This window comes from Taudactylus pleione, unplaced genomic scaffold (assembly GCF_031769625.1).
Source record: "Taudactylus pleione unplaced genomic scaffold, aTauple2 ptg000446l, whole genome shotgun sequence".
Classification (NCBI taxonomy): Eukaryota; Metazoa; Chordata; class Amphibia; order Anura; family Myobatrachidae; genus Taudactylus; species Taudactylus pleione.
The window spans coordinates 1,024,540-1,042,746 of record NW_028284848.1 but is presented as its reverse complement, the minus strand read 5'-3'; the positions used below and the strand labels follow the sequence as shown (position 1 = coordinate 1,042,746).

At 42.6% G+C, this 18,207-nt stretch overlaps 1 protein-coding gene across 3 annotated transcripts in view; it reads right to left on the bottom strand.

Moving 5' to 3' along the window:
- ZEB1 (zinc finger E-box binding homeobox 1) overlaps nt 1–18,207 on the bottom strand; it is a 227,195-nt gene that overhangs the window by 72,491 nt on the left and 136,497 nt on the right. For all 3 annotated transcript variants that reach the window (XM_088447958.1, XM_088447956.1, XM_088447957.1), the window contains exon 3: nt 8,230–8,292. Coding sequence is in view for 2 of the 3 variants with exons in the window: in XM_088447956.1 (XP_088304082.1) it covers nt 8,230–8,292 (63 nt within the window). In the remaining variant the exon portion in view is untranslated. The remainder of the gene's footprint in view (nt 1–8,229; nt 8,293–18,207) is intronic.

Genomic DNA, 18,207 nt, shown 5'->3' with positions numbered 1-18,207 from the left:
AGATATTCCTTGGTTGGCACCCAAAAGAGAGGATAGGATGGAACATATTTCTCTAGTAAATCACGTCATATAGATTCTACTTCATCGAACTGCTTTGAAACCACTATGGCAACTGGGTTATGTTCAGTCCTGCTCTAACCATATATTTGTGTGTAGCATTACTAATATAAATATTCATAAGATTGTTTTGTACTTGTGCTGTAAATGCAAATGTAAAGCACTTTAAGTCCTTTACGAGAAAAGTGCTACATAAATAGCATTATTATTATAATTATTCATAGTGTTGTTTTTATTTTATTTATAATATAATTGTTTGGAGGTCAAATGGTAAGAGGTACGTGTGACATCACTGAGGTAGGTTATGACATCATTAGAAGCTTTATTAATAGCCTACACAGTAGTATAACATAAGACTATGGGGGAGATTTAATTAATAGTGATGTCCCGAAGGAACCATGCTTGGTATGTCTCCATGGGATGTTATGCTACTAAAACACTGTCTATCTTTTGCACCAATAATAGGCAATGTGTACAGTACCAGTATATCCGGAAATGTGCACTGGAGCACAACATACAAGGCTCTTAAGAGACACTGCCCATAATTAATTCTCTCCCATACCTAGAAAACAAATTCCGGAGAGTTTTGATCAATTAGAAAAATAGAAAAATGGTGATGTTACAGTTCCTTTACCTTCTTAGATATACTGTGATTTTCTCTACAGTGTTCCCCTCTACAGTGTTCCAGGCAGGAGTTTGGATAAGCATGTGAAGAACTCTTGCCCTACCAGTACAGAATTATATTTACCTGTGATAAAGTCCTACAATTTTTAACAAATATGTTTATAAATGTCACTAGTACTTATTTAAAGGAACTTGCTTTTCAATAAAAGTGGTACGTTAGCAGTGCCATAATCTAGCCTATAACACTAAACTGATCATGGTAACCTTTTCCTTGTAGTATAGAACAATACATTTACTAGGAGAGCACATGACATGAGGGCAACACAAATAGGCATGTCCATCAGTGACAATGGAAGTGAACCTGGAACAGCGGGCACATATGCCCGCTCACAAAACAGTTGCTGAATGTAAAGCAAACACTGGTCTGTACTTGTTGGCAGGCTGCTACAATCAGCTGGTTGTACTTGGGTACTAAAAATGTATTTTAAGAAGTCTACCTGTCTTATAAGTTCAAAAATATTCATAATGAATAATATAATTGTCAAGAAAGTATCTTATATTAAACAGATTAGGCTCAGTCTATTAGTTGTGAGATTACAAATGCGTGCGAGTTTGTTTCTTTACATGAAACTTGGAGACATCGCACGAATGCGCGCACCCGAGAAATGCGAGATCCAATTAGAAATGGCAATTCACAGAATTTACGGCGAGGCGAGGCAACTTTTCTACAAAATTCGGCCTGGGAGAAGTGCCTGAAAACGTGGGGAAACCACCCTGGACCCCAAAATGTGACAAATGAAATAGCAGAACTATATAGAAGTCTGTTAGCGACCTAAGTACTGGAGGTTCTTAAAATATGTTAAATGGCTGATATTACTGTATAGTAACTTTTCAGTGTTTTAAACACGTTTGTGAAAAGTTGGAATAGACACAGTTACTTCTCATCTGCACCTTCAAAAACCCCTCTCCCATCAATACAACACCTCCACATACAGTCAGGTGCATAAATATTGGGACATTGACATAATTTTCATATTTTGGCCTCTATTCACCACCACAATGGCTTTGAAATTAAACAAACAAGATGTGCTTTAACTGCAGACTTTCAGATTCAATTTGAGGGTAATTACAACCAAATCAGGTGAACGGTGTAGGAATTACAACGGTTTCTATATGTGCCTCCCACTTTTAAGGGGCCAAAAGTAATGTCACTATCAACTCAAAAGCTATTTCATGGACAGGTGTTGGCTATTCCCTCGTTATTTCATTATCAATTAAGCAGGTAAAAGGGCTTGAGTTGATTCTAGGTGTGACATTTGCATTTGGAATCAGTTGCTGTCGACTCTCAATGTGAGATCCAAAGAGCTGTCACTATCAGTGAAGCAAGCCATCATTAGGCTGAAAAATCAAAACAAACCCATCAGAGAGATAGCAAAAACATTAGGTGTGGCCAAATCAACTGTTTGGAACATTCTTAAAAAGAAGAGCTCAGCAACACCAAAAGACCCAGAAGACCACGGAAAACAACTGTGGTGGATGACAGAAGAATTATTTCCCAGGTGAAGAAAAATCCCTTCACAACAGTTGGCCAAATCAAGAACACTCTCCAGGAGGTAGGTGAATATGTGTCAAAGTCAAAAATCAAGAGAAGACTTCACAAGAGTGAATATAGAGGGTTCACCACAGGATGTAAACCATTGGTGAGCCTCAAAAACAGGAAGACCAGATTAGAGTTTGCCAAACATCTAAAAAAGCCATTACAGTTCTGGAACAACTTCCTATGGACAGATGAGACAAAGATCAACTTGTACCAAAGTGATGGGAAGAGAAGAGTATGGAGAAGGAAAGAAACTGCTCATGATCCAAAACATACCACCTCATCAGTGAAGCATGGTGGTGGTAGTGTCATGGCGTGGGCATGTATGGCTGCCAATGGAACTGGTTCCCTTGTATTTATTGATGATGTGACTGCTGACAAAAGCAGCAGAATGAATTCTGAAGTGTTTTGGACAATATTATATGCTCATATTCAGTCAAATGCTTCAGAACTCAATGGACGGGGCTTCACAGTGCAGATGGACAATGACCCGAAGCATACTGCAAAAGCAACCAAACAGTTTTTTAAGGCTAAAAAGTGGAATGTTATGCAATGGCCAAGTCAATCCCCTGACATGAATCCGATTGAGCATGCATTTCACTTGATGAAGACAAAACTGAAGGGAAAATGCCCCAAGAACAAGCAGGAACTGAAGACATTTGCAGTAGAGGCCTGGCAGAGCATCACCAGGGATGAAACCCAGCATCTGGTGATGTCTATGCGTTCCAGACTTCAGGCTGTAATTACCTGCAAAGGATTTGCAACAAAGTATTAAAAAGTGAAAGTTAGATTTAGGATTGTTTAGTTTGTCCCATTACTTTTGGCCCCTTAAAAAGTGGGAGGCACATATAGAAACCGTTGTAATTCCTACACGGTTCACCTGATTTGGATGTAATTACCCTCAAATTAAATCTGAAAGTCTGCAGTTAAAGCACATCTTGTTTGTTTCATTTCAAAGCCATTGTGGTGGTGAATAGAGGCCAAAATATGAAAATTCTGTCAATGTCCCCAATATTTATGCACCTGACTGTATCTGTCCCACTTCATTTACACCTCCACATACTGGTCCCAAATTTGCACATCCACATACCTCTCCCACATCATTATTCCTCTCCACATACCTGTCCCATATCATATACACCTCCACATACCTGTCCCACATCATTTACACCTCCCCATATCTGTCCCAAATCATTATTCCTCCACATACCTGTCCCACATCATTTACACCTCCACATACTGGTCCCAAATTTACATCTCCACATACCTGTCCCACATCATTTACACCTCTCCATACCTGTCCAAAATCATTTATACCTCCACATACCGGTCCCACATCATTTACACCTCCCCATACCTGTCCCACATCATTTACACCCCAACATACCTGTCCCAAATTATTATTCCTCCACATACCTGTCCCATATCATTTACACCTCCACATACCTGTCCCACATCATTTACACCTCCCCATACCTGTCCCAAATCATTTATACCTCCACATACCTGTCCCATATTATTTACACCTCCACATACCTGTCCCACATCATTTACACCTCCAACATACCTGTCCCACATCATTTACACCTCCCACATACCTGTCCCATATCATATACACCTCCACATACCTGTCCCACATCATTTACACCTCCCAATACCTGTCCCAAATCATTATACCTCTGCATACCTTTCCTACATCATATACACTTCCACATACCTGTCCAACATCATTTACACCGCCACATACCTGTCCCACATCATTTACACCTCCCAATACCTGTCCCAAATCATTATACCTCCACATACCTGTCCCACATCATTTACACCCCAACATACCTGGCCCATATCATTTACACCTCCTCATATCTGTCCTAAATCATTACTCCTCCACATACCTGTCCCACATCATTTACACCTCCACATACTGGTCCCAAATTTACATCTCCACATACCTGTCCCACATCATTTACACCTCCCCATACCTGTCCAAAATAATTATATCTCCACATACTGGTCCCACATCATTTACACCTCCCCATACCTGTCCCACATCATTTACACCCCAACATACCTGTCCCAAATCATTATTCCTCCACATACCTGTCCCACATCATTTACACCTCCCCATATCTGTCCCAAATCATTATTCCTCCACATACCTGTCCCATATCATATACACCTCCACATACCTGTCCCACATCATTATTCCTCCACATACCTGTCCCACATCATTTACACCTCCTCATATCTGTCCCAAATCATTATACCTCCTCATACCTGTCCCACATCATTTACACCCCAACATACCTGTCCCACATCATTTACACCTCCCCATATCTGTCCCAAATCATTATTCCTCCACATACCTGTCCCACATCATTTACACCTCCCCATATCTGTCCCAAATCATTATACCTCCTCATACCTGTCCCACATCATTTACACCCCAACATACCTGTCCCAAATCATTATTCCTCCACATACCTGTCCCACATCATTTACATCTCCCCATATCTGTCCCAAATCATTATTCCTCCACATACCGGTCCCATATCATATACACCTCCACATACCTGTCCCACATAATTTACACCTCCCCATACCTGTCCCAAATCATTTATACCTCCACATACCTGTCCCACATCATTTACACCTCCACATACCTGTCCCACATCATTTACACCTCCCACATACCTGTCCCACATCATTTACACCTCCACATACCTGTCCCACATCATTTACACCTCCCACATACCTGTCCCACATCATATACACCTCCTCATACCTGTCCCACATCATTTACACCTCCACATACCTGTCCCACATCATTAACACCTCCCCATACCTGTCCCACATCATTTACACCCCACATACCTGTCCCACATCATTTACTCCCCCACATACCTGTCCCACATCATTTACACCCCTACATACCTGTCCCACATCATTTACACCCCCACATACCTGTCCCACATCATTTACAACCCCACATACCTGTCCCACATCATTTACACCTCCACATACCTGTCCCACGTCATTTACACCTCCCAATACCTGTCCCAAATACCTGTCTCCACATCAGGGTCGTGCAGTAATGGTAGGCAGAGCCTCCCCTGTTATACTCCTGAGATTTGATATAAAAATTATTAACATCTTCTTTGTTTATTTTAATCATTTTTATAGTTAACACTAACCAGCTTTGTGGCGCTCCCTGGGACTGCATAGTCAGACACTGCTTGCAGATCTGGGGGCGTGGCCACACCACTAGTAGCAAGCTGTACAGAAAGATAGCTAATATAGGCATGCCTCTGAGTATGCGGGGTATGCCTTGAGCACTGGTGGACACCTTGGATGTGTCATGTGACCAGGAAGTGCACTGCAGTGTTTAGAGATCGGATGCTGCTCAGTCAGCAGCAGCAAGAGAAGACACAGTAGGAGAATCAATGGACACTGAAGCTTAGTGTACTGAGAGTAGAGTTACAGTGAGTAGGGGGTGAGACAGGCTTCCAGCACTCAGACCCATCTCTATGTGTGCCTTCCCAGCCATTGACCTCACCGCAAGTCACTGCTCCACATACCTGTCCCACATCATTTACATACTGTGTAGATGTGTGGCAAAGATTCATTTTTGTCATGGGCATGTACAGTAGCTAGACTACCAGGCTCTTTTGAGGTGTGCGTATAAAGAAGGGATGCCTTTTTCAGATGGATGCCTTGCACCCAGCAAGGGGTGGGTGCAAGTGCCAGCACTAATAATGACAGTTATGGCTGTGATAACGCATGCTGGTATAGACGAGCTAATGCCTGCATTAGCATAAGGCAGTAAATCTGGCAGAACTTAGAGCCTGATTCTGAGAAATTCACAGAGCCGATATTTATGCAGATCAAGCGATTGTAACTGCGCATGTGTGAAAGCCACATTGCACGCGCGCAATTCATTGCAAATATGCTCATACAGAGTAATCACTCGCAAATTGAGTGACAGATAGTCAGCGTTTGGGGGTGGTAACGGGAGAGGGTTGGATATACGTCAGACTGTCTAAACACTGTTTCATGGGCGTGCATAAATTAGCCATTGTATTCTCCTTCACAGTATGAGAGCTCTCTGCCTGTCAGGAGCGCTGCGGTGTTTGCAGCTGGTCAGACATGACTTACATGCTGCGTGACTGCCCGATGAGCATGATTTGCATGTCCTCAGACAGATATGAGAAGGCAGCAGTGGACGTCCCTATGCTCAGCTATGCTTTGAAAGGCATTAGCAAATTTTAGCAACTGCGATCTGTGAGAGAGAGCAGTTGCGATTGCATGAGCGTAAATCTCAGAATTAGAGGTCTATTTACTAAGCAGTGTTAGTAGACAGAGTGAAAAGTGATAAGGTGCCAGCCAATCAGCTCCTAACTGCCATCTACAGGCTGTGCTTGAAAAATGACAGTTGGGAGCTGATTGGCTGGTACCTTATCACTTTTCACTCTGTCTACTAACCCTGCTTAGTAAATAGATCCCTTAGTGTCTGAGTCAGAACCAGGTCCATAACCAGTAACATGACCATACTGTACAGGGGTCATGTATACACAGGAGCAACATAGCCTCCCCTTAGCTAACATTGTGAGCTCAGAAATGCTTCTGTGCATACATACAGGAGACTGTGTACAAAATGGAAACATTATAGCACTGAGGGCTATAACGGGGATCGGCCTTTATTACTACCATGGGCTAAATGCTAGATATGCCATACGATGAAGGAGTTCCTTCAAAAAGATATTTCCTTTTTTAGAACAATATATGTGAATAAATTCATAGGACAGAAAACATCTATGCATTGGAAGGTGTGCCTGATATTATGAGATATTACAGAAAATGCTCATCAAGGGTAGGTAAAAAGGAATCTATACAAGAATTCACAAAAACAACAGTGCATCAAAATGCACATAGTACATTTGTCATTTGAAAAAAGGTGACACCAGCAATACTTTACCAGATGGATGGTGGCAACTCGTCTCAATGGATTCAGTGTGATTTACATGGCATGGCCGGCGGTTCAAATCCCGACAGCGGCGGCCCAACAAGGATGAAAATCCAAATCATCCCAAGGTAAGTATTCACTAACCTAATTCCCCCCCTAACCCTCCCTTAGGGGTGCCTAACCCTAACCTCCCCCCCCCAAGTGCCTAACCCTAACCCCCCTCTAAGTGCCTAAACCTAACCCCCCCTTCCCCGCCGCCTAAACCTAAGTCCCACGGGGGGGTGCCTAACCCTTACCTCCCCCCAGGGGGGGCCTAACCCTAACCCCCCTTCCCCTAGCCTAAACCTAATCTCCCGAGGGGGGGTGCCTAACCCTAAGTCCCCCCCGGGAACCCTAAACCTAACCCTCCCCTCCCGCGGCTGTCCGCGCCCGTCGCTCGGCTAACCTTCAATCGGTAAGCCGGGTGTCTGGCTCCCGGCGTAGGAAAATTACAGGCGTCGGGACTGCGACGCCTGTCATTTAACCTTGCCGGAATTGTAGTCGGGAAGCCGGCGGTCGGCATTCCATCCATCGGCTTCCCGACTGTTTCCCGTCTCAACATATACATTATTAGATTAATTTTATTCCTCTATAATGATCAGCAAACCAAATGGACATGAGTTTAATGTTGACAGATGTAATAACGCCTGCCTGAACGGGAGAGATAATCTTGGGCCCATTAAAGGCATAGCGAGACCAGCCAGACTGGATGATTGGGGAGTGAGGGTAAGTGGGATTCCAGCAAAAATGAAATGTTTTCCTTTGAACATGTTCTGTAAATCATAACCTATACACAACTTCATGCTCATAGTTTATGAGTATTCTCTCAACATCTGTTTTTTATTTTTTCCAATTTTGTTCTTTTAAATAAAGCAACAATATTCAGATCCTAAAAACAGAACATAGCCCATGCTAATATGTTGTCATCAGAAATAAAAAAAACAAGCACCTGTACATGCAATATCGTCCAGTTCAGCTTCAGGCCCCAGGATTTCATTTCCATCTGTCCCATCTGTAAAACAAAAACATGGAAATGTCATTACATCACTTTTAAATTAGGAGTGTCCAAGTAAGTAAGAATATCTTTAAAAAGAAGTTCCTGTAATAAAATATTTCAAGGAGCAGGTTGCTCAGACATTATATTATTGGTATGTTTCTGGATTCTAGTGGTGCATACACACGGTACGATTTTCATGAACGATAACGTTCAACGATATATCGTTCATTTTTATGCAGCCAACGACCTTTCAGCGAGCAACGATGCACATTCCCACATGGACGATAACGATATCGTCCATTGTCCATGCATGCAGGCCAACCTGGACAATATCGTTAATTTTCCATATGGGAGAAAGATCGTTGGTCGTTCATGATATCTTTGGTGTGTGGATGAACGATATCATTCATCCAGCACACCGGGAATTTCAAGGGAGAACGTTCAGCGATATCGTTTGCTGAACATTTCGTCCCATGTGTACGCAGCATAACTAATAAATGTTCTTGAAAACATCTCAATGATTTGTCAATGCTGTGCAGATTAATGGTAATGATTAAGGTGAAATAATCAAATGCAGAGTGGAGGTGTCCATTTGGATGAATCCACCTATGTCTGCCTCCATGATGCTAAGAGCAACAGAATTTCAATTAAAGTAAAGAGGAGAAGTTTGGGATATTATGTGATTGCGGTTGTGTGGCACTACTGAATCTTTGCCAATCTGACCACATAGAGTAAAAAACAAACTGTCCCAGGTCTGATTGATCAACAAGTAGGTTGAATTAACAGCACTCTGCATACATCGACACCCGTCGATCCGAATACTGGATAACAGTCTCTTTGCCCTGAACGGAATCACATATGATCCAACCTGCTGAGCGGGCATGGTAATCATTATTTAAAACTATAATTTGAGGCAACCAAATTGCCTGGCAAAACACAACATTTGGTCAGCTTTATTCCAAAAGGAAATTTCCCATCTCAGATAAACTTTGCTGAGGTCATGAGAGTAATTTCTGAGGATAGATTGTCATACTTCTTCTTTTCATAGATATGCCCCCATGCTTACAAACCTTGCTCCTTTAAATAAAAAATGCATTTAGAAGTAGCTAAAAATAAAGTATTTACACATTTGTTAAAATCATTTAAATGCAATTAAATTTTTCAAGTGACCTTTGAATTACATGTCTAGTATCAAGCATCTACCATGGGAAAATTCTCTGTAGCGCCACGCAATGTTAGCTTATAACAGCGTTCTCGTGCTCTATACCCAGATCAGTTACTACCAGGCATCCTGTTTTTCTAACATGTAAGGGGGAATTACCCAATCTTGTGGAGCATACACACGGTCAGATTTGTCAGACTTGTCAGATTTGTCAGATGAACGATTGAACGATTAAACGATTTGAACGATTGAACGATTTTTGACTGCATTAAAATGAATGGAATCGTCCAAGTCTGACTGCAAACACATCAGATGTCAGAAATCGTTATCTGACCATCGGGAACGCGCATCGTTGATTGTCCATCGTTCAGGCATGTCAGATATGAACGATTTTCCTTCAGATATGAACGACTGAACGATTTTTAAATCGTTATCGTTCAGATCTGAAGGAAAAATCTGACCGTGTGTATGCACCATAAGATTAGCTGCCTTTACAGATCAGCTTCTCCATGGGCCATTGTTTTCTATATGCATAATTCCAAGTTACTTTTCTTTATAAAATCTTGTTCAAGATTTTGTTAAATTATATATGTATAGAAATATACAGACAATTGTAATGTGTATTTTCAATGAGCTTATGAGTATTCAAACCTTTCAGAGACAATTGTTTGATCAGGTGTGAAGGCTTGACTAGAGGAGCAATGTGTTTTCTACAGCACACACAATTGGTTCCGTCACACAAATCCATGAATTGCGCGTCAAAGTGTTTCGTTAGAGTTGCTGCTGTTTTGCCAATTTGTGCAAAGTTGTCTTTGCTGACTTTGATTACGATATAAGTGTTTGTTGTTCTATTGCTGCTGAAGGAATCAGTTTTCTTAGGTAGACATAGTCTGCCAAGAAGAACTCTCAATTACTGGATTAATCCCAACATTCCTTAAACCAAATTCTGATCTCACCAGAAGAGGTGTCACTTGAATCACAAACAGGTTATTCACCAATTTACATTGTACATTATATATATTTACTTTTATTCTCATTGCACCTGTTTTACAAGATATTGCTTCTATTTGTTTCAAGATAAGTCACTTCTGTCAGTTAGGGCACTCTCTCCTTTATTTGGCATTCTCACTTGTGTGAATAAGGCATCCGTGGTAGAACTGTTCCCTGCTACGGACACCTGTAGTCCCCCGTCACAGTCCAGAACAACACTGGTGCAAGAAGCACAGCAAAAAAGGTCAGCTGATTTCTCTCAGCTCCTTTCCCAAGCACTACCTCTGTGGTTCTTCTCCACAGGTCCGGACTTCAGATATGAGAGACCAAGTTACAAATGTAGGTATTTTTCCAGCTGTATACAAACTATGGTTATAGCAGTGCTGTGTACACTCCTGAGGAGCCAGGCTGTGACCATAATTGCACTTGGCTCTCATGTGTCTGGAGACACAATTCTTGTCATCTCCACTAACATACTTGAGCACAGGTGACTTAATTAGTACCTCAGTAATTTTGATTTAACCATCTGTGCTCAAGCATAGATACATTTAAAACCTGGAGTGTTAGTGTGTCTTGAGGACAGAGTTTGAGAACATACCACTTTTACACTAAAGTCCAGCGTCTGACCCAGGATTTGGAACACATTTCCAAACCGGCTCAGACCTGGGACAGACCCCCTTTTACACAGTGGCGCCCGTTCACACCGGAGCCGGGTCAGAACTGACCCGGCTCTCCGGCACAGGTGAGCAGCACTTCTTCTCTTCCTCCCCCTCCGTGACCCTCTTACCTTATTCCGCAGCAGTGCGGGGGCAGGGAGGGCGAGCGGGGTGTGCTGCTCCTTTCTGGTCGGTTCGGTGCTGATTGCAATGGACTCTTGGAGATGATGTCATCTTTGAGCACCGCTGAAGCCAGCCAATCATCATGACCCGGGTCTTGCCGTTTACACTGCAGGGTGACACGGGAACGAACTGTGCTCAACCCTGCAAGCTAGCCTGGTTGGATCCCCGGGTCACTAGACCCGGGTTGATCTGTTTACACTAACAAAATTCCTGGGTTGATGCGCGTTCATCTGCATTGACCCAGGATTTTTAAATCAATGTTAAATTTGTACCAGAGGAAGCCAGAGTACCAAATGGTTGCTTCTTTTGAAGGTACAAGGAGAGGAAGCCTGGTCTTTGCAGAGATACAAATCCCAGCCTGCTTTGCCAGTCTATAGCTGACAGAAAATGCTGCTACATGTTGTTCCATTACTAATGCATAGCCAAAGATTGCCCAAGTCTAAAGGCCCCCATACACGGTGCCACGGTGGCACCGTGCGAGGCAACAGGGGATCCGTCGCCCTACATATCGGGCGGTCCGCACACACGGTGCAATCGGGTGGCCGACCGCCCGACATGCCGGCTCCCCCCTCCCTCACCTGCATAGCAATCCATGGGATTGCACATTGCATCCCGATTGATTGGTCCTGCAGAACAATCAGGGGGTGCGATGTACAACCCCACGGGAGCGCGCTCGGCCCGATATAAGGGCCATACACGGTGCGATATAGCAGGCAAATCGCACCAGTCGGATCGCCTGCTTTATCGCCCCGTGTATGGTGGCCTTAAGATGGGAAAGATAGAGGAACAAAGAAAAATGGACAAATGGGTAAAATTAAGAGGAAAAACTATTTGTGAGAGAGAAGACAAGGAGAGGCAGACAAGAGTATCGGGAAATAAGGGCAGACACGAAAGAGAGTAGTAGTTTTTGAAGATCCCATAACGCCAGTCAGCATGCTAATTATGTGTATTTGTTCGGATGTCAGGGACAAATGCGCAGTGGGCACAAGCTTAGATTTTGCACCCAGGATCAGTAACATTTAGCTAAGTCACTGTAGTTATCTTTATATTCCTAGCATTGCAGGCAGCCCTATACAGCTCTATTACAACGCATTTAACCCATGACATAACCTTTGGGTCTATTTCCTAATTGCATTGACTTTACCTATATTGACCTTGATGACAAAAGTCCTTTAACAAAAACTATTTCATAAATAACAGTTTATTCTGTGGGGGAAATAAGTGGGAAAAGCAGAGGAACATATCCAGAGGGAAATGGGAATGTATGATAACATGGCTGGAAAGAGAAAGGAGTTAGTGGACGTTACATAATAGAGGTCATGTACTATGTGCCCATGAATCAGTCCATGGGAAACGTTGCATGGAAAAGGAATGTGTCCACGTTTATCCAGTGCATCTCACTTTACAGCATTAGCAGGAAACATAACCCAGTTTTCTTTACTTATTCTATGCAGTGCCAATCGCAGAACAAATGACCTATTCTACATGACTACTATGTGTGCTACTACATACGGTATGTGTGGTGTATTTACATATATGAATGTATGCATACATGTGTGTTTGCATAAGTGTCCGGTTGTAAATGCTGCCATCTTTGCCCTGTAGATCAATTATTTTACCAGTTGAGTGTCCATTTATGCACGTGCAGCGAGGACATTCGGCCACCCACGTCTTGTGCACAGTAATGCATGTGTAACACTCTCTTTAAATAACCCCTCAAGAATATTATTTCCATTTATGGGAACTTTTACATGCACATCTTCAAATGTCACAGGATATTGTATATTCCCCTGTATGTTCATTTTTCTGGCCCATTAGTAGTAATGGAACAAAACTGATGGCTCTGACAACTGCCAATCTAATAATATAGTCTGGCTTCAGATAAAGTGTCCAGTTGCCTTAATGCAATTATTTTGCTATTTAATAGCAGAGTAAATGGTGAAAAGGAAAAAAACTACACATTAGGAAAAAGGCAAAAATGTAAACTTGAGAGCACGGCCTTAAAAACTTCTTCTGAACTAACTAAACCTGTGTCAGGAACCCCCAAAGTTCGGAAATTAATGTTGCTAGTACTGCAAACACAGCATGGCTTGTCCAGTCCCCCTCTGATGGTTGGCAGTTGGGAACAATGATAGTGCTGGTGACCTCAAAATTCCACAACTTAGAGGAGGGAACAAGATCGTTACATATATTTAGTTTACAATGTACTATTGGATGAAATGAACGTGTTTCAAAAGTTGCAACCAAGGTCCTGAGTCTTAAACATGTCATTTGTAAATAGATTTTTATTATTAATATTAGTGTTATTTATATCAGCAACACATTTTTATATACTATAATGTGACTTCAACACCAACATAAAATTAAGAAATTGAAATTTCCACATTTATAACTAGCGTGACTTTATCAATCATTGGTGTCACTATCATGAGTAAGTTTGGAGCAACTACAAATGGGGTGATTTAGGGCCAATCACCTATGAGAGCCTAGCAATGCCAATAATCCATGATATAAATGCTGATGATAGAGGGCTATAAATGTTAAGCAAACATAAGGCATCAGGACCAGTCATTACCTCATTTGCAAAATGCTGAATATTTTCATGAGAACAGTTTTGTGAGGAATTCTTGTGGTCTCATCTGCGTATGTCAAATGGGCTAACTGACGCCTCTCACACCTGTCTCCCCCAGCAAAGCGTGGGAGCCGAGCAAGATTATCTGACAGCCCAATGCTGTACAGTTCCTGCAAAACTCTCTCTCCAACAGGTGGACACATTATAATATGTTATTATTTATTTCATTTAAAAAAATGCCAGGGTATGATTTTCACATAGACTAAACATTTCTAAGTGCATGTATCTTTCTTCAACACTTGTGGGAAAAGGCCTTTATTTTAAAAGCAATAAAACAACATTTTGCATATAGTTATACTTTATACATTGCATTTTAAAACAAATACAAATAATACATATAACAAACATATTATACATGTGAACAGCAATTCAGTTTTGTATACGGACAAACACTGGTAATTTGTTTTCACTTTACAGCATTAAAAACATAAGCAGAATAAGCAGTTTTATCACATGAAAAGATATCCGTCCTACCAAAACACAACATTTTAACACAGTTCATGGTATCATTAAGGATGGAGATGAAGATTTAGGGTGGATTTAATGATGGATTCCACGGAATGGGTATGTACTGCCGGCCGTCGGGATGCCTCCTGTCAGAATACCGACAGCGACATTCCAATGGTTGGTATCCCTACAGGGGTTGGGTAAGTATACTTACCCTCCATCCTTCTCCCCCTAACCCTCCCTTTTTGTAGCCTAACCATCCCCACCCCGCACCCTAACCCTCCCCGTTAGTGCCTGAACCTAAGTCTCCCCTGGGTGCCTAACCCTAACACCCCCCCTCCAGAGGTGCCTAACCGCTACCCTCCACCCCATGGGTGCCTAATCCTAACCTCTCCCCCAAAACCTAACCCCGCTACACTCCCTAAACCTAACCCCCCCCGCCCGCGCAGCTAACGCTGAGAGCACCCGGACTTACTTCGTTCAGGCTGGTGTCCTTCGACGTTCAGGCGTCGGGATTAAGATAGGCGTCGGTATTTCAACGCCTATCTTAACTCCCTTGTTTTGATTCCACTGTTGGTATTGAAACTGGTAGAATCGCGGCCGCCGGTCTCATAACTACATCGCGGATTCCACAGCTCTTCAAGGAAGAGTTGTTAATAATAATTTGTATATACCAGAGGTTCCCAAACGCGGTCCCCAAGGCTCCCCAACAGTTCAATTTTTAGAGATATCCATGGATGAGCACAGGTGGTTAAATCAAATTGACTGAGGTACTAATTAAGTCACCTATGCTCAACCATGGATATCTCCAAAACCTGGACTGTTGGGTGCCTTGAGGACCGCATTTGGGAACCCCTGGCATATACTGTTTATTGATTACATTGGGAGGATGTTTATTAAGAACTCTTTTACAGTTAACAGGATAAAAGGTGCTGTAACCATAACAACCAAGCATACATCTTCCTTCATTGTTTTTATACCAATGGTGGGAAACGCACAGCCTATGTCTCTCCTTTTTCCACTGCACACTCCATGCTAAAGATTAAGGAGCTCATTCAGACCTGATCGCAAGATGCGGCCACTCGCTGGCAAAAAGGGTCCGAATACTTAAATTAAGCGCTCGCACTGCGTGGCGAAAGGACACCCTCTATGTCATAGCGAGCTATGGCACTGAGCGCTCGCTAGTGTATAAAGACACATCCTTTCCACTTGTAACACACGTCATCTCTGGGAATTGTAGGTTTAATTGGTAACATCGAGAGTCATCGGAGCTACTCGCAGCCCTTGAGGTAGCCTTACCCCGCTGCAAACACTGCGATAAGTGCTGGCTGAAATACATGCAGGTGATGTGTACAATGACGCTACTTAGCTAATTATGCACGCCCATTAAACAGCGTTTTGTCGGCCTGACACGCCTGTGTCCGCAACACCACTCCCCCGTTTACAAGCACCTTCCCCAGTTACCACCCACAAACGGCACTCAAAGTAGCGAGCTGATAATGGCTTACGAGCAACCAAAATCAGATCACAAAGACAGGCTTGCGCACGCGCACTGCAAATTATACGCATGCGCAGATGGGCGAAAATCGCACAGAGTGAGCGAGCGCAACTTAGCGACCGGGTCTGAATCAGGTCCTAAGTCGTGGGTGTGGACAAATGCGGAAGTTTCGGGGTGTCTGCAGCTAGGAAAAAAAAGCCAGCCATCGGATGGGCATCGGAAAGTAGCATCCAATGCTGGCGACCATCGAAAAACCCGCTATTCTATGGAAAAAGTACTTCCATCAGATATGGAACATCGATGGTTGCTAACCATTGGCTTATGGTGCTCATCCCTAAGCCACCCCTAATTACGCTGAGAAGGGGGAATTCCACACAAAGCAGGGGCAAAGAAACCATATGAAGTGGGCAGAATCGCCCATGAGAAGGAGGTATGAGCCCAGTTATGGAGAGAAGGAGTAAGAGCCCCACATTATTATTAAGAGGGGGAGAGTCCCCAACTACAAAAGACCCCATTAGCCAGTGATGGGAGGGGTCACTGGAGAGTCAGTGTAGATAAACTAAATAGGAAGTTGAAGTCCCCAAATAGAGGAGAAAAGGGTGTGAAGCTCTAAGTGAGTGAGGGCTGAGGCAGCAGAAGAGCCCCAAAATCTGCAGAGGTGTGAGTAGAGCAGTGATAAAGAAATGCAGAGCAGTGATAAATAAAGAGATACAGAGCTGCAATAAAGATATGTAGAGTTGGTATAAAGAGATGCAGAGCTGTGATAAATAAAGAAGAACTGTAATAAAGGGACATTTTTTGCACAGTTGTCCATCGATGAATCAGGCCCAAAGAGATGCAGAGCTGTGATGAATAAAGAGTGGCAGAGCAGTGATGAATAAAGAGATGCAGAGCAGGTGATGAATAAAGAGATGCAGAGTAAAGAGATGCAGAGCAGGTGATGAATAAAGAGATGCAGAGCAGTGATGAATAAAGAGATGCAGAGCAGTGATGAATAAAGAGATGCAGAGCAGTGATGAATAAAGAGATGCAGAGTATAGAGATGCAGAGCAGGTGATGAATAAAGAGATGCAGAGTATAGAGATGCAGAGCAGTGATGAATAAAGAGATGCAGAGCTGTGATATATAAAGAAGAACTGTAATAAAGGGACATTTTTTGCACAGTTGTCCATCGATGAATCAGGCCCAAAGAGATGCAGAGCTGTGATGAATAAAGAGATGCAGAGCAGTGATGAATAAAGAGATGCAGAGCAGGTGATGAATAAAGAGATGCAGAGTAAAGAGATGCAGAGCAGGTGATGATAAAGAGATGCAGAGCAGTGATGAATAAAGAGATGCAGAGCAGTGATGAATAAAGAGATGCAGAGCAGTGATGAATAAAGAGATGCAGAGTATAGAGATGCAGAGCAGGTGATGAATAAAGAGATGCAGAGTATAGAGATGCAGAGCAGTGATGAATAAAGAGATGCAGAGCTGTGATATATAAAGAAGAACTGTAATAAAGGCACATTTTTTGCACAGTTGTCCATCGATGAATCAGGCCCAAAGAGATGCAGAGCTGTGATGAATAAAGAGACGCAGAGCAGTGATGAATAAAGAGATGCAGAGTAAAGAGATGCAGAGCAGGTGATGAATAAAGAGATGCAGAGCAGTGATGAATAAAGAGATGCAGAGTATAGAGATGCAGAGCAGGTGATGAATAAAGAGATGCAGAGTATAGAGATGCAGAGCAGTGATGAATAAAGAGATCCAGAGTATAGAGATGCAGAGCAGTGATGAATAAAGAGATGCAGAGTATAGAGATGCAGAGCAGTGATGAATAAAGAGATGCAGAGTATAGAGATGCAGAGCAGGTTATGAATAAAGAGATCCAGAGTATAGAGATGCAGAGCAGTGATGAATAAAGAGATGCAGAGTATAGAGATGCAGAGCAGTGATGAATAAAGAGATGCAGAGTATAGAGATGCAGAGCAGTGATGAATAAAGAGATGCAGAGCAGGTGATGAATAAAGAGATGCAGAGTATAGAGATACAGAGCAGGTGATGAGTAAAGAGATGCAGAGCAGGTGATGAATAAAGAGATGACAAGCAGTGTTGAATAAAGAGATGCAGAGCAGGTGATGAATAAAGAGATGCAGAGCAGGTGATGAATAAAGAGATGCAGAGCAGTGATAATAAAGAGATGCAGAGCAGTGATAATAAAGAGATGCAGAGCAGTGTTGAATAAAGAGATGCAGAGCAGGTGATGAATAAAGAGATGCAGAGTAAAGAGATGCAGAGCAGGTGATGAATAAAGAGATGCAGAGTAGTGATGAATAAAGAGATGCAGAGCAGGTGATGAATAAAGAGATGCAGAGTAAAG